The 24,297-nt window shown below is 41.6% G+C and overlaps 1 protein-coding gene and 2 pseudogenes across 1 annotated transcript in view; 2 read left to right on the top strand and 1 right to left on the bottom strand.

The window, feature by feature from the left end:
* Positions 1-5,474, bottom strand: part of HOMER1 (homer scaffold protein 1) — a 137,533-nt gene extending 132,059 nt beyond the window's left edge. Inside the window, 1 exon segment of the mRNA XM_010364098.2 lies at positions 5,265-5,474. Within this exon segment, the coding sequence (XP_010362400.1) occupies positions 5,265-5,269 (5 nt within the window). The 5' untranslated portion in view covers positions 5,270-5,474.
* On the top strand, positions 2,942-3,406 carry LOC104662977 (annotated as a pseudogene).
* Positions 5,475-22,431: 16,957 nt separating the features above from the next.
* LOC104674564 lies at positions 22,432-23,390 on the top strand (annotated as a pseudogene).
* Positions 23,391-24,297: the final 907 nt, after the last annotated feature.

The following is a 24,297-nucleotide window of genomic DNA, read 5'->3' as shown; positions in this document are numbered from 1 at the left end:
AAAAAACTGCACATTTCATTCCATTAGATATGTCCTGAGATATAAATCTACATAAAATGTTTTATAGTCATTTAAAAACTACATCAGAAAAAAATTATATCAGAAAACATTAAGCACTCACCACTCATTTTCCCTACTCTTCTGTCCAGTTAGTCATATTAATCCAAAATAACAATCCAGTAACTAAAAACAAATACTTCAACTAAACATTAAAGACTGAAAAAAAAAAAAATCACATGGCGGTAGAGAGGTCAGACCTTTTGGGATACAACCACCTTTTCTTCTGAGATGTTTAATCACTCAAAACTATAAACTATGAATAAAGACAGTTTCTTCTGTCAACCCCTTAACTCCCAAATTCACTATTTTATGACCCACAGTTAGTGACTCTGCTAAGAACATACCATGCTCTTTGCTACATTATTACCTCTGCACATGAAATGTCCTAATTCTAAAGAAGCTGCATTCAGTCAACTACACATCTCTCAGTCACTATTCCTCCCCTCCCCACTTCGGAACTTTCCAGGGCCTGCCCAATTATCCACTTCCTCTACCCAGCTCTAGTTCATTGTTCTGGCTTGGTGTTTCCACAGGATGCAAGACACAAAATTGAATTTTAAATGATTTTTTAAACTGCTCTCTTATTCTGCTTCCCTGATCATGTTCCTACTCTGCTTAAAACCCTTTAGTAATCTTCACACAGAAGAGAAGTGCTTTTCAAATTACCAGTTGCTACCACAGCGTCATTAAATAAATTGAGTGGGTCACCATCATCAGTCTATCTTAAAAATAAAATAGAATGGAACACAATAGAAACTACCAGAGTGCACCACACAAAGCAAGGGTATTATGTAGTGACATTTTATCATTTATATACAAGCATATTGGGTTGCAATGTAAAGATGGTTATTTTTCCAATGGGTCATAGCCAAAAAAACCTCTAAACACACTAGACTACAGGATAATCCAATCTTTCATTTGATCTACATGGCTCTCCAACCAGCCCCTGCATAATAAGGCTCTAGACCTATCTCTTGCTACACCAAAGGGAGCTGGCTCAAGCAAACAAGCTTGTCATGCCAAACTCATTTGCGGTTCCTCGTTTTAGTGGTGTCAATCACTGTTCCCTCTGCCTTGAATGCCCTCTAATTTTTCTAAGAGGCTCACTTGTACTCATCTTTCAGTATTTAACACCTATCACCTCCTCTACAAAGCCTTTTTATCCTTCCCTCAGCAGCTAATGCCCCAATACCCACTTCGTGTCTCCATAATGCCCTACATTATAGCTCCTACAAAATTTCATTGCACATTTTAATTTTAGGCTTGACTGTCTTCCCAACTTCTAAAGTAAAAACTCACTAAGGGAAGGAGTACATTGTACTAGCCTTCCTATCAGCAGCACTGAGCTAAGTACGTGCACTATAACATAGGTTCGAAGTTGGTAAAATGAACAAATGAAGAATCAAGGACTTGCATCTAACTTGTCTGTTGTCAGAAATGATAGGGTGGTTATCTTTGCAATAAAACCCCTTCATAGTGCTGGAATCAAGATTTTCACATTTTTGCTACAACCCCTAGAGAGCAGAACCCTGCAGTTTGAGGCAGAAGGAGGTGTCAGCTTCCTGTCTTTCAGCAAAGAGACTCAGTTTGGGCTGCAATGTAGCAGCACTCATTTCCACGCTTCCAGAAGTTACCTGGGGAAAGAGGGCGAGGAAGGACTCCAGAAGTTCCCATAAGCAGGTGAGGTAAATCAGAAGCAGCATTAACAGATTTCATTAGCAGGGAGAGCCCTATTTTACGTATAAGCAGCTCTTAATAAGAGAAGGGAGGGAAAGAATTCTTTACCATTGCTGATGGCACAAGGTTGCCAGTATGAGCTAAGTAAAAACAAAGGGTGTCGTGAAGTAACTGGTTGAAGTTACTTGATTTCTGTTGCCTACTCTAATAGTTCTGAAATAGCTACTGACTCACTGCTGTCATTATGAGATACTATTTGGAGGTGGGGGTCATACCTAACAGGGGCTTCTCACAGAGGCTTCAAAACTTTTCAGAGACTTCATTTTATATATGTGAATGCCTTAATTTTTAGGGGATCTGATACACCTATTTTACAAATCCATACTTTAGTTGCCTTCACTGCAATCAGCAGTTCATGCAACATCCAAGATACTTTGACAGACTTTGCCAACTGTCAAGTTTCAGCTGTTCTTTTCCATTTCCACAAAGTTCATAAACTACTATTAGGGGAGCCATAATTTTTTTCTGCCCAATCACTGATTTTATTAAAAATAATTCCTTTGTTTAGACTGCCCCTAGACTTGCAATAATTATCTACAATTAAGACAAAGATAAATCCTTATCATAACCTAACATTAGTTTAAAAAGAAATTTGTAATATATGAAACACTTGACCCACAGTATTAAATTTTAGATACCTATTACAGCAAGGTAATTAAGGATTGCTAAGGTAAAGCTTTAAAGGCCATTTAAAGCCCTGTTTCCTTTTGTTTGAAATAGGTCCAGGCAGCTATGCTAATTCCACAAACATTTATCAGGCATAAATACGCATAAAGTGTAGAAACATCAGCAAAGGCCTTTGCTTTGCTGTACGCTCTTCTACTTCCACCTACCCTTCCTCTCTCAACTCACATAAAACAAGGCACTATCAATGAGAAAGGGTAATAGCCCCAAACACAGGCTTTCCAAAAAAAAATAGCACCACAAAATGCCCACTCCTTTTTCTCCTCAGTCCATATATAGGACTTTATTAACTAAAGGACAGATACATTCATTTATAAACAAATTAATTATGCTAAGTGTCTAAATACATGTTATATGTGGTGCTTACTTTCCCATTTTAAACAATAGCCCCCTCAGTATTAAATTCATCCTGTCTCTTCTGGTTCTAGACACTTCAGGAGCCGCAGCTTAAGGTGCAAACATGACCAAGACCAAGAACCACACCACACACAACCAGTCCCAAAAATGGTACAGAAATGGTATCAAGAAATTCCAATCACAAAGATACGAATCTCTTAAGGGGGTGGACCCCAAGTTCCTGAGGAACATGCACTTTGCCAAGAAACACAAGAAGGGCCTAAAAAAGATGCAGGCTAACAGTGCCAAAGCCATGAATACATGTGCCAAGGTTATCAAGGCCCTCGTAAAGCCCAAGGAGGTTAAGCCCAAGATCCCAAAGGGTGTCAGCCACAAGCTCAATCAACTTGCCTACATTGCCCACCCCAAGCTTGGGAAGCATGCTCGTGCCTGCACTGCCAAGGGGCTTAGGCTGTCCTGGCCAAAGGCCAAGGACAAGGATCAAACCAAGGCCCAGGCTGCAGCTCCAGCTTCAGTTCCAGCTCAGGCTCCCAAAGGTGCCCAGGCCCCTACAAAGGCTTCAGAGTAGATATCTGTCTGCCAACGTGAGGACAGGACTGGTGCAACCCCCAACCAGGCTGCCACCTGCATGGGGCTGGGGTCCTCCTCTGCTATTTGTACAAATAAACCTGAGGCAGGAAAAAAAATTCAGCCTAAGCTTTCCTTGGTAAAATGGCAGGCATTCATGCAGCTTAAAGGTTGTGGAAAACTGATTTTCTTCCATGATGCTACTACTCCACAGTCTAGACAAAATGCAGCCATCAACATGAAACACTGCTGCTTGATTTTTTTTCCTCCAACATGTTTTAAACAGAGCTGCAGATGCTCAAGGGAAGCCATATTTCTAAGGTTTTGAACAGTAGTATTTTTCAGTATTTTTCTCATGTAAAATTGGTGCAATTCATCCAAAACATTTTTCAAATGCCATTATTTTTCAGCGTTAAGTGCTTAAACTGCTTAGAGAAAGGTCTCCATCAGAAAGATCGACTTCCAGAAACCAACTAGTGATCATTAAAATGAGGAGAATAAAAAGAAAATAATTCGTTTTTTACAGTTTGAAGAAATCTTTAAGTCATCTCTAATTCCTTCATTTTACAGATAAGAAATAGAGTCCACAGAGGTTAAGCAATTTGCCTCAGATCACTAAGCTACTAATAGCTGCGCTAGAAATAGAATGAGGCATTTTAATTACTCTTAGCAGTACCCCCAAATCATGCAAGTTATATATACTCTCATCACTTGTCATTCAAGTTTTTAAAACCATTATCACTTTGTCATTAATTTCTGAGGAAAGTCTCCTACAACATGTTCTAAATTTTCAAAGTTATGCATATTAAACTTCAAATTCTAACTCCAAAAAGAAGGTACTATTCAAGAACTTTCCTCAGGAGGTTTCAAGCGTGTGTACACCCCTAAACCATCACAATGAATTTCAGAGTCCATTCTTTCAAAATCTGTCCCTCAACTACACTTTAAATGTGTTTGTTCAACGACACACACACACACAAAAAGAGAGAAAATTCTGGAAGTTCTTCTGCCAAAAACCAACGACAATCTGTCAATGAAATCTGATTACTCCATTAACATATTATGGGTTTCCAGCTTAAATTAGGAAGTGTCACTAGCATTTCATCAACCCACAGTGTGAAGAGTTAATAAAAGACTGGAAAATGCACTCTCGGTTGGTTCTGGGTCCGAAGGAAGGTGTAGATCTTGATACTGTTAACACAAACTGAAGGGCTGAGCTTAAAAGCGAAAAACAAAAGGAGTGAACAAGTTCCTTAAACAAAAAGCCTTTTCCTACGGAATGCACCCGCACCGTGGTGACCGCATCAGTAAGACTGAATTTCAGATTTTCGTTTTAACGTCCCAGTAAATCAATTCTATACATTTTAGCTTTGGATATTCAAGGGCAAAACAGAGGGCACCGTGAGGGCAACAATTTATTCTGGATCACTTTCAAGGGCTGTTGTCTAACCACTCATTACAATCGTTCCTTTGTGCAACTGATTATCTAAAAGTACTGAGAGTGCAGTACTTCTCTTTGAAAGATAACCGTCAGCAAAAGCTAAGATAATGTGATTTTGATTACAAACTGATGCAGCAGTCTGACCAGTAAAGTGTAGAATGCGTTCTTTGTAAATATTACTCACAAATCCATATGCAAGTTACAAACGATATATGTGTTTCTTAATTATGACCTCTCGTACCGCTCTACAAAAATGCAAAAATAACCTAAAAGGTTAGCATGCCTATTTCTTTAAAGTATGACCAGCTTTAGCAAGGTGGCAAGTTTGTTTGAAAACACAAAACACAATCACCACCACCGCTCAATAATACACATACATAAACAGATTCGAAGCTGTGTTAAGCACAAAAATCCTTACCCCATTTTGCCCAATGAAAACTTGCTCTGAAGTTTCAGCTCTTATGCTACGGAATAACTTCCAAAGGAATTTCTCCGTCTGCTATTTCGCAGTTGCTTTTCCACCCCCACCCCCAGATCTTTGTCCGGAGGTATTTCAAGGATGCTGCCAATTCAATTAGTTCTCTTAGGTAAAATGACTTCTCTCTTGTAAACACCAAAACGTTCGAACAGAGGCGGCATTTGCTTATTCGAGTTAAAACGCTTTGCGGAGGAGACAGCGATCAATTCTATTCCACAAAATGAGTCTACAAGTAGGAAAATGCAGAATCTGGCTTCACCGAGTCCTATAAAAAATGAGTTCGCTGGTCATTTCACTCATGTCCTCCTCGACACTCAGGGAGAGCCAGGTAACTCGGCCTTTACAGAGCTAAGGCTGCGGGTTCAAATTTCTCCACCACACCAGGTCCCCGGGGGTGGAGCGAGCAACCAAACGCGACGTGCACGTGAATAAAAATCCCAAAAGCAGTAATGCCACGGCTTCCCTGCGCTCACATTAGGAAAAAAACTACATAGAAAAATCTCCTCGAAGTGCAAACCCGGCAGCTCGCAACCTGCACGGCACTCCACATTGGAATCTGTCTTTTTAAATGTTTCTTCTCCTAAGACTCGGAGCAGAGAAGAGGTGGGGAGGAGGAAGAGAAAGCTGGGCAGGATCGATTCATTCTCCCGAGGAGAATAAACAGAGCCATTTCCAGGCTGGCAGCAGGCTGGGGGCGCAGCGCACGCCGGGGAGCTGGAGGAGGGGGCCCGATCCCACCTCCCTCAGCCCCTTCCCGCCCCCCGCCGCCGAGCACAATGGAGCCCGGCTTGCGCCCGGCCCTTCATTCGCGGCTGCCCCCTCTTCCCTCCTCTCTTCAGAGCACAGCGGATCTGAGGCTCCCGTCGGCGGAGAATGAATGAATCACAGAGCCAAGCCCCACGCTTCCACTGGCGCCCTGCCCCCAGCTCCAGGGCGGGCGAAAGGGGCCGAAGGGTCGACGGGCGCCTGCCCGAGCCGAGGCGTGAGGCTAAGCCCGCGTCGGGGCCAGGAGAGCTGGGCTCGAAGCCGAAGCGCAGCCGCCGCTCCGGCGCCCCCACCCCTGTTCCTCGTCTCTCACGCTTCGCGCCGCCGCCACGCGCCGCCTCACATTCCCCGGGCCCCGCCGCCGCCTCTTCACACTTCCATCAGCGCCCGCCTCCGCCGGCCTCCGGCTCCCGCCGGGCAGAGCAGCGCCAGCCCCGGCGGCCTGAAGCCCGCCGCTGCCTCCGCCTGCACCGGCCGGCTGGCAGAGCGCAGGGTGCTGCTTTCCCAGTCAGCGCCGCCGGCGTGAGGCGAGCGCGGCGGCAGTGGACTGCGGGGGGCGGGAAGGGGGCGGAGAGAACGGGGGGCGAGGGCGGTACCTCCCCCTGCTCGCGGGAGAGGGCGGGAGGCGGTGGCCGCCGCGGAGCCGCGGCTAGGGCGCGGACTGGTCCCGGGAGCCCGACGGGCCCTGCGGGCAGTGGGCAGCGGGCAGCGGGAGCAAGCAGCAGCCGCGAGGCGGCGGAGAGGCTGGTGGTGCGGGGCCGAGTGGCCCTCGTGGGGAGCTGGGCCGGCGGCAGGCCCTCAGTCCGTCCGTCTTTGTTTTCCCCCCTCCCCTAGAGGCCGGCGGCTGGCGGGCCGTGCGCTCTGCTCCTCCGCTGGCTCTTGGCCCCGCTCCCGGCCGCCACAGCCTCCTCCGCGCCCCACACCAGGTGCTCGCGCTGTGTCTCCATCCTCCCCGCAGGAGGACCTTTAAATAGCAACGTCAGCGCGCTCCTCTCCGCACACACGTCACCCGCTGCTCACGTCACCGGGGTGCGGGGGATGATGTCACGCGGCCGGAAGTACTGCTAAATTAGGGAAGGAGCAGGGGGAGGAGGACTCGGCGAGCTCCTGTGTGCCCACCTTCTCTCGCTTCTCCTTAAAGGCCAAAGCACAGGAGACAGCCCGAGAGGAGCTCGAACAAGGAAGCGGCGGGAGGAGATTTCCTTGCAACAAATGTGCCAAACCGGAGTGAATCATTCGTAGCAGAAGTGCAGAAGTGTCAAGCGGGTAATATCCTATCTCCCACTCCCACCGCTGTTGCAGCAGCACCCCCGGGCTTCTCCTGTCCTAACTAGCAGGGAAATGTGGGAGGGAGAGCCTGATCACACTACTGGTAGATGTACTTCCAACAAGGACTTCGGAAAAATCACCTCAATTTTCAGTTATTGAGTGCCATTCTGGACGTAGTCGACTTTTAAACTTTTTCTGTTATTGGTTACCTGAAACACGAAAGAGTAAAGAGCAGAGCAATAAGCAAACGAAGTAATGTTATACAGGATAGTAATTTTATTTGCAAAACAGCAGTTTTGGCATAGGAAAATGAGTCAATCTTAGTTCACTCAGATAATTATCGTCACATGCATAGCAAATGCCAGTGTGTCCTCTCAGTTCCTCTTCATCAAGAATATGAGTTCCATGACACTTGCCTCCAGACAATAAAACAAGAAAGAGAAAAAAATATATGGGTTTCAGTCTGTGGAATTTAAATTAAAAATTAAAAATTGGAAAGACCACCAAATCCTTTTTCATTAACACAAGCATATTTTTATCTTCTTTAGTTTTGACCACGTAATATATAATTACAATATCTCTTAAGTGTGTTGTTTTGCATTTTCTGTATGGCAAGGGTTTCACCATTTTGGCTCTCTATAGGTGTGCTAGCTATGTATGTGTTTGTGTCTATAAAACACCATATTATGAATGCTTTTTACATTGTAAATTACTACAGTGTTCTTAAATTATTTTAAAATAAATAGGTAAAAAAAAATTTTTAAGTTTTAAGTTAGGTAAATTCATATAGTGAACTTTGGTTTTATTTTACTTAATCATGGCCAAGAAATAGAATTGATACGTATTGCCAAAGGCCAATACTGTTTCAAGTTAGTCTACAAATTTAGTGACCCTGTTTTCCAAACCAAAATCTAGACACACCATTTGACATTAGAAAAAAAATTTGAATCTGCAGTGACGTGGAAAATCCAGAACATAGGATTACTAGCCTATGAAGTGATTATTAGGAAAGTTATATGTCAATTTCAACGCAGTTTAAATAAAAGAAGGTAAAACTCGTTAGAATGTATACCACATGTGACTTTTAGAAACTGTAATGTTAAATTACTCACATGGTTCCTAATTAAGGAACATTGGTTTTGCAACTTTCCGTATTTACATTTTCTTGCTCAAGTTAGGAGTCCAAGATTAAAGAACACCACCACCAACAACAAAAAAGACCAATTTGTAACTGTTTCAAACACTCTGGTCATCTTAACATTATACAATTATGATCTTGCTTAAAGTTTGAAATATTAAAAGTCTTTTTTTGAGACAGAGTCTTGCTCTGTTGCCCAGGCTGGAGTGCAGTGGCGCTATCTTGGCTCACTGCAACCTCTGCCTCCCATGTTCAAGCAAGTCTCGTGCCTCGGCTTCCCAAGTAGTTGGAATTGCAGGCGCCCGCCGCCATGCCCGGCTAATTTTTGTTTTTTTAATAGAGATGATTTTTTGCCGTGTTGGCCAGGCTGATCTCAAACTCCTGGCCTCAGGTCATCCACCCACCCCGGCCTCCCAATGTGCTGGGATTACAGGCATGACCCATAGTGCTCACCCTAGTTTTTATTGTTGTTGTTTTTGTTTTGTTTTGTTTTGTTTTTGTTTTGTTTTGTTTTGTTTTTTGAGGCAGAGTCTCGCTGTGCTGTCCAGGTTGAGTGCAGTGGCACGATCTTGGCTCACTGCACCCTCTACCTCCCAAGTTCAGGCGATTCTGTCTCAGCCTCCTGAGTAGCTGGGACTACAGGCACTTGCCACCACGCCCGCCTAATTTTTGTATTTTTGGTAGAGACGGGGTTTCACCATTTTGGCCAGGCTGGTCTCAAACTCCTGACCTCAAGTGATCCGCCTGCCTCGGCCTCCCAAAGTGCTGGGATTACAGGCGTGAGACACGGCGCCCGGTTGCCTCAGGTTTTTTTTTGTTTTGTTCTATTTTGTTTTTAAGGTTATAACAAAAGGTTAATGAAAGGCAAATCCCTGCTTGCCAATTTGTCTAATGTATATTATTATCATATTAATAGAAACTTGTACCAATTTGTATTTCAGACAAATGGAGCTTCTTATATCTAAAATGTTAAAACAATAAAACTGTCATTCTTCAAATAATGTCATCCCTTGGCCCTTGCAAATTAAAATACAAATTATGTTCTTAACACTACTAAAATTTCTTTACAATTTCCTACCTAACTAAATAACTTATCTCTTTCCTGTTCTTTCCATGTTAATTAAACCTCTCACTTTACCATTTTCAAACACTTTATTCTACCCTTTCATCACAACTTCCTCTCATTTACAGTCTTTTTTCCCCTCATCTTTACCCAACTGTCAAAACAGCTTTTCAGTTACCTCCCTGCCTTTAGAGTGCTGACCCTTTGTTAGTTTCTACTTTTCACAACCACATCGTCTTTTCTCAACTGCTCTTTTGTCAACTGAAAATTGAGAGCAGCTTTTTTCTACATAAATCGAATGGTGTACTGTGATATAATTACTCAGTTTATGCGATTGTTTAACTTCAGCCTCTTAATCTAGAAAATTTTACCTATGATTGATTAATTATAGGTATCAATTTCTTGCCAGCTTATATGGGATCAGGATCAGTAAGTACATATGTCCATGTAGTCAAAAGAATATGTAAAACTTTGAAACATTTTATGTAATATGGCATGTCTTCTCAGAAAAAATAGCCTTTTCTCCCTGCTTGAAACAATTCCAATACAGTTTTAAGAGGCGTCAGAGAGGCATTCTATGGCTTTCCATCTATAAGTAAATTATCTTTTCTCCTAAGATGAGCCGATGTAACCCACATTTTAGTTGTGAATTCCCAACCGTGATTTTTTTGTATGTTTTTTAAAATAGTAAACTTCCTAGAAAGTAATATATTTTCTTTTACCGGAAGAGGAAGAAAGTACTTTAGTAGAGTTTCAAATTTTAACAGTTCCTGTTTCCCACTATGCTCTGAAAATTTGTAGGGCGGTTTATGAATACCCTCTGATTTTAGAATCTGTGGGCGAAGGCATCTGTTTTAGTTACAGAGTTTATTTCCATGCCCTTAATAGGAGATGGCAGTCTTCAATGGGGTGTTCATACATTGGTCATGAGATATGGCTTTTTCAATGAAAAGACATCTATGAGATAGAAAACCTTTGCAGGAAAGAGAGTAAAAGCCAGATTTTATTTTTAATTGCCTTACATTAGGTAATAACAACTTCCTTTTAAACGCCCTCTTTTTAATTACCAAAATACCACTGTTAATTCAAATAAAGTCAGATTGAAAAATAGGTTAAAAGATATCTCTCTATATAAAAGAAATATCATAATTCCTAGTTGGTAGTACATAGTCATGAAGAAACTAACCAGCAAAGAGTAAACGTAATGGTAAGAATGAAAGAGTTGCAGGGAAACAGAATTTATCCAGTGACTCTCCAAAATCATCCCACTTCCTCCATTTACATAGCAGATACCGGGTACCATTGAGTTGTGTATGGCCTGTAATAAAACCATCTTTTATTATCAGTAATGTTTTGAACAGAAGCAAAGTAGTTAAACAGTCTCAAGGGTGGGAACATGTGTGTTTGGCATCTTCAAGGCAAGGCTTGAAGACAATTTATTAGAGAAGTTTGAAAGTGGTAGAGTAAAGGAAGCGAAAGAATTAGCCTTAGGAAAACTATGGTAGATAGCCATGGGAAATGATCTCAAAACTACCTCCTGCTCTGATTTTTACTGTAAATTCATTTATTTTCCAAACATGGTCAGAGGGATACAAATGTAATCCTAGATAGTGAAAGAGGATGCTAGAAAGTTTTTAGTTAGCTGCTGTTGAGGGCCCAGATAGAACAAAATTAGAAGAAATGGTAGTACAACTGTCTATATAAAATTTTTTAAATATTCAGAAAAGATGGGGATATTGTACCTTTGAAAAAATTGTCTGACTTAACCTGGATTGGTTGGTTGATTGTTTCAAGCAGGAGTTAGAGAAAACGGGCTAGAAAAATATGCACATCTGCAGAGAACTACAGGAAAGAATGTGGAGTAAAGGTTGTGCTGTACCTGTGCAGTTACTTAGAATGGAATGCTGTGGAAGCTGATTGCCATGGTAACCAATAATCTTTTTCCTGAATGGGGGAACAGAACAACCATGAGGAAAATGTTTTAAATGAGCTACCTTGTTTTGTGACTGTTATGGTGCCAGCTAAAACAAAAACAACCCACAAGATATTTAGGACAGTCATTCTTATGGAAGGAAATGTCTTTATTTTCAGAGAGACAAGGCTGAGGCAGAAATTCTGGAGTATTTCAAAGAGAGATGGGGCTTTAAGATGGCAATTGCAAACTCTCTGAAGCAGAACATAATGGATAAATATTATGTTTAGGGCTAAAGCAGGCAGAAGCAAGACCTAGAACCCGTGTTAAAGTTTTTCCCAAGCATAAGAATCAGAAATAAATGAAGATTCTCAACACTTGAGAGTTTCAGCCAAAATATTTCATGAATTATTTATGAGGCTTTTTTTTTTCATCTTGTTCTAAATTTTAATTTCTCTAAATATTAAATGGAAATGGTAAATGTTTCTGTATTAGTTAGGATTCTCTAGAGAAACAGAACCAATAGGGTATATATAGGGAGAATGATAGGCAGGTAAGTAGATGATTGGCAGATACGTAGATAGATGTGAGATTTATTGGGGGACGTGGCTCATGTGATATATGGAGGCCAAGAAATCAATGTCTGAAGCTGGAGAACTAGGGAAGCTGGCAGCATAATTCAGTCTCAGCCTACAAGGCCTGAGAACCAGGGAAACCAATGTTGTAACACTCAGCTCAAGGCTGAAGGCCGGAGAACTTGGAGTTCTGATGTCCAAGAACAGGAGAAAACAGATACCCCAGCTCCAGAAGAGAGAGATAATTTGCTTTTCCTCTGACTTTTTGTTCTACCTAGGTACTCAGCAGATTGGACAGTGCCCACCTACATTGGTGAGGGTGGATCTTCTGTACTCAGTCCACAGATTCAAATGCCATTCTCTTCTAGAACCACCCTCAGACACACCCAGAAATAATACTTTACCCACTACTTATGTATCTTTTAAGCCAGTCAAGTAGATACCCAAAATAAACCATCATATCTATAGTCAATATTTATTCTATTATTATTATTATTATTATTATTTTGAGATAGAGTCTCGCTCTGTCGCCCAGGCTGGAGTACAGTGGCACGATCTCGGCTCACTGCAACCTCCGCCTCCTGGGTTCAAGCAGTTCTCTGTCTCAGCCTCCCTGGTAGCTGGGATTACAGGCACCCACCACCACGCCCAGCTAATTTTTGTATTTTTAGTAGAGACAGGGTTTTACCATCTTGGCCAGGCTGGTCTTGAACTCCTGACCTCAGGTGATCCACCTGCCTCGGCTTCCCAAAGTGCGGGGATTACAGGCGTGAGACGCTGCACCTGGCCTATTCTATTATTTTTAATAACGAATCATATATTTTTATCATATATATCAGCGGTCCCCAACCTTTTTGGCACCAGAGACCACTTTTGTGGAAGACAATTTTTCCCCTCGGTAGGGTGGGGGAGATGGTTTCAGGATGAAACCGTTCCACCTCAGGTCGTCAGGCGTTAGTTAGACTCTCATAGGAAGCGCACAACCTAGATCCCTTGAATGAATGAATGAATGAACTTGCATGTGCAGTTCACAATGGGGTTCATGCTGCTGTGAGAAAGAACCCTGAACGGTCATGCTCCTAAGATTCACGCTACTGATCAGACAGGAGGTAGGAGGTGGAGCTCAGGCAGTAATGCTCACTCACCTGCCACTCACCTCCTGCTGTGCTGCCTTGTTCCTCACAGGCCACAGACCCATATCAGTCTGTGGCCCAGGGGTTAGGGACCCCTGATATATATGATGGCAATACATGATAAAAATATAGTTTTCCTATTTTGATTAGGTCATCTTCTAAAATCTCTTACACTTAGAATAAAATCCAAACTCCATGCCTCGACCTAAGAGGTACTGCATGATCTGGCCCCTGCTCACCTCTCTTACCTTGGTTTCCATTTCCCCCTCCATTGCTTGTGTGTGGGATGGTGCATTGTCAACTGCATGAGCAAAAACTCCAGGTAATGGTGACTTAACCTATAAGGTCATTTTTTAATTTGCTTATTAAAAAGAAGTCTGGAGGTAGGTGGTCTTAACAGTTGATTTGGAAAGTCCAAGGTGTCATTAGAGTCTTTCCATCCTTTTATTTTGCTATCTTCATGTGTTGTCTTTTAAACCTGGATTGCTGTCCCTTTCTTTTTTAGAAGATTATTGTATTTCCAGGCATCACATTCAAAGAACACCCAAAGCAGGCAGGGAAGGAAGGAGACTGAGTTCTTTTCTCTTTTATGGCTGCTTTTCTTTCTTTCTTTTTTTTTTTTTTTTTTACCATGGAGAAAAACTCTGAAGGGACCTCAAGAAAATTCTTTCTCATGTCTTGTTGGCCAGAATTAGATTACATGCTCATCCCTAAATCAGTGATTGATAGTTTGGAACTGGATTTTCCTGATTGGCTTAGACAAATGGTGGTTCACCCCTTGAGTCTGCCTATTGCGACTGAACCAAATTAAAACTCTCAGCATGGAAGAAAGACCAGTGGCCATTGGGCAAACAAACCACATATTTGCCACGCAGCCTGAAGCCACTCATATTCCTGCTGATCTTCAAGTATGACAAGCTTGCTCCAAATGCAGGGCCTTTGCACTGTTTTTGTTCCTTCTGCCTGGAACGCGTATGTCCAAGACCTTCACATAGTGTGGTCCTCCTCATCATTCAATTCTGTGCTCAAATTACATCTCTTGAAAAAGATCCTCTTTATAAAATATCTGTACATCCATAGCCATTAATCTTCCACTTAATTTCCTTTATTTTCTTCATAGCATATTCAACACTGTCTAAAATAGTATTATATATCAGTGTACTCGTAGAATAGAGCCCCATGAAGAAGAACTTTGCCTACCTTGTTTACTTTCCTGTCTATAATAGCAAGACAATGTCTAGCACAGAGTGGGTGCTCAATAAATGATTATTGAATGAATGGATTTGCTAGGACTTTCGGTTATCCTTAGGTAGAAAGTACTTAAGTCAGGATTCTTTTTTTTTTGAGACAGAGTCTTGCTCTTTAGCCCAGGCTGGAATGAAGTGGCCTGATCTCAGCTCACTGCAACTTCCGCCCCCAGCTCACTGCAATCTCCGCCCCCCGGGTTCAAGCCCTTCTCCTGCCTCAGTCTCCCGAGTAGCTGGGATTACAGGCACCTGCTGCCACGCCCAGCTAATTTTTTGTATTTTTAGTAGAGACGGGGTTTCACCATGTTGGCCAGGCTGGTCTCAAACTCCTGACCTGAGATGATTCACCCACCTCGGCCTCCCAAAGTTCTAGGATTACAGGTGTGAGCCACAGCACCCAGCCTAGTCAGGGTTCTTAACAAGTTAGCTGGAGCAAACAACAGCATCTGCTCTAACTAGAACACAGGGACTTGGTAGGGTGGTATACATAGCTCATAGAATCATTGGGAGGGCTGGGGAATCCTCACGCTGAAGTCCCCGGAACAAGAACTTGTAGGAAACAGAACATTCAAATTAGGTATTTTGAGTTGTGCTTAATAAAAAATACTACTTTTTTTTTTTTTTTCCAGAGACAGGATCTCGCTCTGTTACCCAAGTTGGAGTGCAGTGGCATAATCACAGCTCACTGCAGCCTCAGCCTCCCAGGGTCAAGTGATCTTCCTGCCTTAGTCTCCCAAGTAGCTGGGACTACAGGCACATGCCAATACGGCAACTAATGTTTGTATTTTTTGTGGAGATGGCGTCTCACTATATGCCCAGACTGGCTCAAATTCCTGGGCCCAAGCAGTCCTTCCACCTCGGCCTCCCAAAGTATTAGGATTATAGGTGTGAGCCGCTATGCCCAGCAAAATGCTACTCTTTACAAAGGTGGGGCACAGTATAGGAAAACCATAAGAGAGAGGACAGTGGCTGGCATAGCAGCACAGACTATCCCATCTGTGCCTGAAAGGACAGGAAGAAAGAGCAATGCAAGGAACCTGGAGGCAGAGACGGCTGTGTGGAAAGCGTTGTCTGAAGTAGCTATATCCTTTGCTTAAAGGTCACAGCCAGCTCACAGAGACCCCACAATGAGGCAGCCCAGGAAATGAATAACTCAACTTTACTCTCCTTCCCACCCCACCTGCCATCTCCTGTTGCATTCCTCCTTCTAAAGCTGACATACAGGAAGCTGGGCAGAGAAGCCCAATGATGTAGTCCACGTCATCCTGGGGCAAGGAGCAGGAAAAAGAAGGCTCAAAGATGGATCTGGAGAGGCAAACTAAAGACACCCAGCCCAAATTCTGTTCAGCTATCAGATTAGCAGTTATTTTAAAGTTTGGCATATGGGAAAACAAGCACTACCACACAGTTAGTAGGAGTGCAAGGTATATCCTTAAAGACATATATAAATTTTGACACAGCAGTTTCACTTTAAGGAATTTATCCTACAGATACTCTTTTTCAAGTGTTCAAATAAACGTAGATTTTTTTGTATTGCTTTAAAATGAAAAAAGGGAGAAGAGACAACCTGTATGTCTATCAACAGAGGACTGATACAATCATATAATAAAATACTATGCAGCTATTTAAAAGAATGAGGTAGATCTATAGTTCTGATATGGAAAGATGCCTAATACAGAAAAAAATTCTGGATGGATATAATAAACTGAATTGTGGTTAACTTGAGAGAGTGCCATTGTAAATTTGAGATTTAAAGAGGAGAGGAGGATTTTAAAAGATTTCTGTAACACCATTTGTATTGTTTGCATTTTTTATCATGATTATATATTATTGTAATAATACAAAACCAAACCATATTATTTTGAAAATATTAAAAATACACAAATATGTTTAAAATTCAATTGTGGGAGAACCAAAAAAGACGTTAATATACTCTTAATTGTCCTATCTTTCTCTCCTTTATATCTTTTTTGTTAGAAAATACTGTAAGTTGGCTGGGCACGGTGGCTCACACCTGTAATCCCAGCACTTTGGGAGGCCGAGGCAGGCGGATCACCTGAGGTCAGGAGTTCGAGATCAGCCTGATCAACATGGAGAAACCCTGTCTCTATTGCATCATGAATAGTGGGATACCCTGTTGCTGAAGAGTCAATTCTATGAGGCTGCTAAGCAGTTTTAACAGTTGTATGCTAGAAGGGAAAGGAAGTGTTGTATAAAACAGAATTTGGTCAACCTTTGTATTCATTGTGGGTCCTTAGACCATACCTGAGTTTATGCTAATGAAATTACTCAACACAGGGGTAGGCCATACCAGAAATGCTAGGCATGTGATTAGAGGATGAGGGCTTTGAGTAAGACATTATTAGCTCAACCTCTGAGAAGGACAAAGGGACTAGGGATTGAGTTCAGTTACATGGCGAGTGAATCAATCCGTGATCCCTATTTAAGGAACCAGCAATAAGACTCTGGACACTGAGGCTCAGGTGGACTTCCCTAGTGAGTAGTCATACACTTGTGTGCCAGGAAAGTGTCCTGAGGACACGGAAGCTTCACATTTGGGATCCTCCCAGACCTTACCCTATATATCTTTTTAGTTGTCTGTTCCTGATTTGTGTCTTTTTTTTTTTTTCTTTTTGAGACATAGTCTTACTCTGTCACCGGGCTGGAGTGCAGTGGCACGATCTCAGCTCACTGCAACCTCCACTTACTTCCTGGGTTCAAGCTGTTCTGCCTCAGCCTCCCGAGAAACTGGGTCTATAGGCACGTGCCACCATGCCCAGCTAATTTTTGTATTTTTAGTAGAGACGGGATTTCACCCTGTTGGCCAGGATGGCCTCCATCTCCTGACCTTGTGATCCACCCGCCTCGGCCTCCCAAAGCACTGGGATTACAAGTATGAGCCACTGCGCGTGGCCTTGCGTCCTTTATAATAAAACTATATCATAGTTTTATTATAAAAGTGCTATCATAAGTATAGCACTTTCCTCAGTTCTATGAATTATTCTAGCAAGTTATTTAATGGGAGGGGATGGTGGGAACCCCTGAGTTTGTAGCCAGTTGATCAGAAATGTAAGTAACCTGGAAACTCCTGATCTTGTGGCTGGTATGTGAAGTGAAGTCAGTCTTGTGGGAGACTGCCCTTAGCCTGTGAAACATTACCTAACTCCAAATAGGTAGCATGATAATTGCACTGCAGAAGGAAAATCCACATACCTCCTCAGAACCCAAGAGACAATGAGAAACTGTCTCATGACACCCTCCTGAAAGATAGGAAGGCAAGTGAGAAATTGCCTTGAAGCAACTCCTCCCAGGTCTCCCTTGGTCTCATGTTCCAGGAGGATCACAAGAAATTCTGCAAAAATTTATGTCAGCTACAGTTAAGGCTTGCATGAAAAAAGGTCTGGAAATATGTTTGCCAAAGTAATGGGCTGGGCACAATGGCTCATGCCTGTAATCCCGGCACTTTGCAAGGCCAAGGCAGGAGGACTGCTTGAGTCCAGGAGTTCAAGACAAACCTGGCCAACACAGAGGGACCCTGTCTCTACAATAAATAAAAAACAAATTAGCTGGATGTGGTGTTGAGCACCTATATAGTTCTAGCTACTCAGGAGGCTGAGACAGGAGGATTGCTTGAGCCCAGGAGTTCAAGACTGCAGTGAGCTATGATCATGCCTCTGCACCCCATATTGGGCAACAAAGCAAGATCACATCTCTAAAAACAAACAAAAAAAAACAAAGTGATGGTAGTTGTCACTGGGTCATGGAATCCGAAGACTTTGGCTTGCTTTTTGCTACCTTTCTTCATTATACTTTATAGAGGCAATTTAGGGTGTGGTTAAGTATAGACTCTGGGGACATCCTGCCTAGGTTTGAATTTCAGCTCTGTCATTTAGTAACTTCATGTTCTTGATACTGATCCACTAACCTGCCCTTTCAATCCAAGGGCTCAGCCAGCTCCAGTCTCTCCTAGGAGTGCATTCACCTCTTTTATTAATACCTTCTTCATCTACAAGAACGTCATGTGGAACTATCATTTTCCTTCCTGAAATGAAGATTTAATATGTCCATGATAATGCCCTAATTTATCATCTTTGTTTTTCCATTAAATTTTAAATAACCCAATGAATAACAAGAAAAAAAAAAAAATTCTAGCTTGCCATGATTAGTTTCTTGGCAAACCAAGACTTCAAGCAAATTACTTAGCCTCTTGATGCCTAAGCTTTCTTATTTGTAAAATGGAGAATAAATAATAGTCCTTACCTCATACAGTTGTGAGGATTAAGTGAATGAAAACAAACAAAACCCTTGGAACGGTGCCTGGTACACAAAAAGCACTCATATATGTTAGCTATTTTTAAGACTTTTATATGTTATTTGATTTGTATACAGTGACTACATGTTACTGTAAACCAAATTAAAACATACAAAAATATCAAATTTTCTGTTTATATCTCATTAATTTACATTTTTCAATTCACAACTAGACGAATTAGCCACTTCTTTTTTTGAGACAGAGTTTTGCTCTTGTTGCCCAGGGTGGAGTGCAGGGGCACAATCTTGGCTCACTGCAGCCTCCGCCTCCCGGGTTCAAGCAATTCTCCTGACTCACCCTCCTGAGTAGCTGGGATTATAGGCACGTGCCACCACACCCAGCTAATTTTATTGTATTTTTAGTAGAGACTGGGTTTCATCATGTTGCCCAGGCTGGTCTTGATCTCCTGACCTCAGGTGATCCACCTGCGTTGGTCTCCCAAAGTGCAGGGATTACAGGCGTGAGCTACCGCGCCCAACCAATTAGCCACATTTTTGCTTATCATCATAACATTTCATAGTCGCCATGTAGAGAAATGGGATAAGTTTAAGCTAGAGAAAGCATTTGAAAACTGAGATGAATATCTTAGATGAATATATACATATAACTTTACTAAAAATTCTTTCACCACCACCTACAAAATAAACCAAAGTTAACATTTTAGTCTTATATGTATTTAAAGGAAGTGCATTAAAACGTTCATTATATTTTATCTCTGGTTAATGAAATGTTGTATACTTTTTCTTTATACATTTATACATATTGTAAATTCTTTCAAGTGAGCATGTATTACTTTTTGGAATCAGAAAAAAATGTTATTTTTAAAGGTAAAATTATTGTTATCAGAGTTCTTTTTGAACTGTGCAAAGAAAGAAACATAAAATATTTGAGGTTCCAGTAACATGAGAGATTACTTTTGAAACATTCTGAAATTATATTTTCTATTGGTTTTTAACAAGATTTACAACCTACTCAAAATGCAGTAGAGTGGGCATCACAAAGCAAATTTATTTGAAAGCACCAGACCCAGTACATGAATAGTCATGACATTCAGCAACATGTCCCTATTGAAAAACAATTTTAGAATCTATAATGTTGGTTGTTGTACTAACAGGGTAAGCTGCATGTAGAATAAAATGAAAAATAAAAGTAGTGATTAAAGATAATTAGAGATTAAAAAAGAAAATATTTTAATGAAACTGCCCTTTGTAATGTTAATACTAATCACACTCAAATACAAACATGAACTTTGAGAATAGCAGTAAATTCTTATATAGGGCTATTAAGAACATGAATTTTGGAATCAGATGGATTTTGAGTTTGAGTCCTCTTGGCCCAGCCAGGTAGCATGGGATGTGTTATTTAAACACATCATCTGTAAGCCTCAGTCTCCCAGATTCTAAGATGTGAATACTGATAGTACCTGAAGGATTTATTGTAATAATTAAATGAAATATTTACTAAGCAAATGCTTAGTAAATGCACTCTTTACATATGAAAGACAGAGTCTTGCTCTGACGTCCAGGCTGGAGAGCAGTGGCGCAAGCTCTGCTTACTGCAAGCTCTGCCTCCTGGGTTCACGCCATTCTCCTCCCTCAGCCTCCCGAGTAGCTGGGACCACAGGCACCCACCACCACGCCCGGCTAATTTTTTGTATTTTTAGTAGAGATGGGGTTTCACTGCGTTAGCCAGGATGGTCTTGCTCTTCTCACCTCGTGATACGCCCGCCTCGGCCTCCCAAAGTGCTGGGATTACAGGTGTGGGCCACCACGCCCGGACTTCTGTTTCTTTTACTGATGTGAAAATTAGTTTTCACGATATTGATTCTTCCTATCCATGAGCATGGTATGTTCTTCCATTTGTTAATGTCCTCTTTTATTTCACTGAGCAGTGGTTTGTAGTTCTCCTTGAAGAGGTCCTTTACATCCCTTGTAAGTTGGATTCCTAGGTATTTTATTGTCTTTGAAGCAATTGTGAATGGAAGTTCATCATGATTTGGCTCTCTGTTTGTCTGTTACTGGTGTATAAGTATGCTTGTGATTTTTGCACAATGATTTTGTATCCTGAGACTTTGCTGAAGTTGCTTATCAGCTTAAGGAGATTTTGGGCTGAGACAATGGGGTTTTCTAAATATACAATCATGTCATCTGCAAACAGGGACAATTTGACTTCTTCTTTTCCTAACTGGATACCCTTGATTTCTTTCTCTTGCCTGATTGCCCTAGCCAGAACTTCCAACACTATGTTGAATAGGAGTGGTGAGAGAGGGCATCCCTGTCTTGTGCCAGTTTTCAAAGGGAATTTTTCCAGTTTTTGCCCATTCAGTATGATATTAGCTGTGCGTTTGTCATAAATAGCTCTTATTATTTTGAGGTACGTTCCATCAATACCGAATTTATTGAGCATTTTTAGCATGAAGGCTGTTGAATTTTGTCAAAAGCCTTTTCTGCATCTATTGACATAATCATGTGGTTCTTGTCTTTGGTTCTGTTTATATGCTGGATTACGTTTATTGATTTGCGAATGTTGAACCAGCCTTGCATCCCAGGGATGAAGCCCACTTGATCATGGTGGATAAGCTTTTTGATGTGCTGCTGAATCTGGTTTGCCAGTATTTTATTGAGGATTTTTGCATCGATGTTCATCAGGGATATTGGTCTAAAATTTTCTATTTTTTGTTGTGTCTCTGCCAGGCTTTGGTATCAGGATGATGTTGGCCTCATAAAATGAGTTAGGGAGGATTCCCTCTTTTTCAATTGATTGGAATAGTTTCAGAAGGAATGGTACCAGCTCCTCCTTGTACCTCTGGTAGAATTCAGCTGTGAATCCATCTGGTCCTGGACTTTTTTTGGTGGATAGGCTATTAATTATTGCCTCAATTTCAGAGCCTGCTATTGGTCTATTCAGGAATTCAACTTCTTCCTGGTTTAGTCTTGGAAGAGTGTAATTGTCCAGGAAATTATCCATTTCTTCTAGATTTTCTAGTTGATTTGCGTAGAGGTGTTTATAGTATTCTCTGATGGTAGTTTGTATTTCTGTGGGGTCCGTGGTGATATCCCCTTTATCATTTTTTATTGCATCTATTTGATTCTTCTCTCTTTTCTTTTTTATTAGTCTTGCTAGCGGTCTGTCAATTTTGTTGATTTTTTCAAAAAACCAACTCCTGGATTCATTGATTTTTTGGAGGGTTTTTTGTGTCTCTATCTCCTTTGGTTCTGCTCTGATCTTAGTTATTTCTTGCCTTCTGCTAGCTTTTGAATGTGTTTGCTCTTGCTTCTCCAGTTCTTTTAATTGTGATGTTAGAGTGTCAATTTTAGATCTTTCCTGCTTTCTCTTGTGGGCATTTAGTGCTATAAATTTCCCTCTACACACTGCTTTAAATGTGTCCCAGAGATTCTGGTATGTTGTATCTTTGGGAAGGGGAACATCACACACCGGGGCCTATCATGGGGAGGGGGGAGGGATTGCATTGGGAGTTATACCTGATATAAATGATGAATTGATGGGTGCTGACGAGTTGATGGGTGCAGCACACCAACATGGCACAAGTATACATATGTAACAAACCTGCACGTTATGCACATGTACCCTAGAACTTAAAGTGTAATAAAAAAAAAAAAGAAAAAAAAGAAAAAGAAAAAACAATTAGTAAGTCACTGAAAAAAAAAAGAAAATTAGTTGCATTTTTTTCTATTCCTTGTATTACCTTACAATCAGCTACTTAAGAGGAACTATAAAATGAAAAGGGAACATTCGACTATGTAAGAATTAGGGAAACTGGCTCTCTCTTCCACCACCCAAGATGCCAAAAGGAACAAAGGCCAAGGGGAAGAAGGTGGCTCCAGCCCCTGCTGTCATGAAGAATCAGGAATCCCAGAAAGTGGTGAATCCCCTGGTTTGAGAAAAGGCCTAAAAATTTTGGCATTGGACAGGACATCCAGCCCAAAAGAGACCTCACCTGCTTTGTGAAATGGGCTTGCTGTATCACGTTGCCGTGGCAGAGAGCCATCCTCTATAAGCGGCTTAAAGTGCCTCCTGCGATTAACCAGTTCTTTCAGGCTCTGAACCACCAAACAGCTACTCAGCTGCTTAAGCTGGCCCACAAGTACAGGACAGAGACAAAGCAAGGAGAAGAAGCAGAGGCTGTTGGCATGACTGAGAAGAAAGCTGCCAGCAAAGGGGATGTCCCCATTAAGAGACTACCTGGCCTTTGAGCAGGAGTTAAGACCGTCAAACCTTGGTGGAGAACAAGAAAGCTCAGCTGCTGGTGATTGCACACAATGTGTGGCACACAATGTCTGGTTGTCTTCCTGCCTGCCCTGTGTTGTAAAATGGGGGTCACTTACTACATTATCAAGAGGGAAGCAAGACTGGGACGTCTAGTCCACAGGAAGAACTGGATCATTGTCACCTTCACACAAGTTGATGTGGAAGACAAAGGAGCTTTGGCTACGCGGGTGGAAGCTATCAGGACCAATTACAACAACATATATGATGAGATCCGAGACAATGTCCTGGGTCCCAAGTCTGTGGCTCACATTGCCAAGCTCAAAAAGGCGAAGGCTAAAGAACTTGCATCAAACTGGGTTGAATATACACTGTTGAGTTTTCTATATATAAAAATAATTACAGTAATGCAAATTTTCCTTTAAAAAAAAGAATTAGGGAAACCAACTTCAAATTTCTGAAATGTATTCTTTTAAAGCATCTGAAACCTGTGTGTTTTTTACACAGAGGCATACATGCCAACTCTGATCTTATCCAGTGTAAAAGGAAAGCAAAACAGAGACCCTAGCATACAAACAGAAAATATTTTTTACTTCATGTTCAGTGATCTCTGGATCCTTCTGAACTAAGCTACATTTTGGTCTTTTTCATCTATAAACGGGAGTGCAGATTATCATTGAAAATTGATTATTATCATTGAAAATTGTACCTAACTACAATTTTTAGCTAAACCTCCACAAGGCATTTACCCTTAAGGGAAAAGTCTGTCTTCATAGTTCTTCTGCCCTACCCAAAACCTACTTTAGAATGAACACCGAGGCTTCAGTTACATGGAGCTTTCCTTTTGCTCATGGCACTCCCTTAACTAACAGCATCTCCCTGCGATCCCTTTATTTGAAAGGGGAATCAACACTCCTGGACATTTAGTGTAAAACAATGGAAGCTGCTACCTTTCTGTCTACTTACCCGAACTTCAGGGTTTTCCTATTTTCCTGTCATTTCCCCCATTGCTATTGTAGGCATTCTCTACTTAGAAGAAGTCACATCATCTATGACCCTGGGTATTCTGGCCTCCAGATTTTAATATATTTTAAATATACACAAATTTTAAATATATTTGTCCCAGCAGAGGGATCTTCGAAACTCTGCTCTTTAGGCTTCTCCAAATTAGGATGTATTTATTGATTCATATACTCTTTCTTCATTTTAAACCAGCTCCCATCCCTATATATATATATATATATATAAATTTTTTTTGAGACAAGATGTGGCTCTGTTGCCCAGGCTGGAGTGCAGTGGCACAATCTTGGCTCACTGCCACCTCTGCCTCCC

The sequence above is a fragment of the Rhinopithecus roxellana genome, chromosome 3 (assembly GCF_007565055.1).
Source record: "Rhinopithecus roxellana isolate Shanxi Qingling chromosome 3, ASM756505v1, whole genome shotgun sequence".
Classification (NCBI taxonomy): Eukaryota; Metazoa; Chordata; class Mammalia; order Primates; family Cercopithecidae; genus Rhinopithecus; species Rhinopithecus roxellana.
The sequence above is the reverse complement of the archived record's forward strand: the minus strand, read 5'-3'. Positions and strand labels throughout refer to the sequence as shown.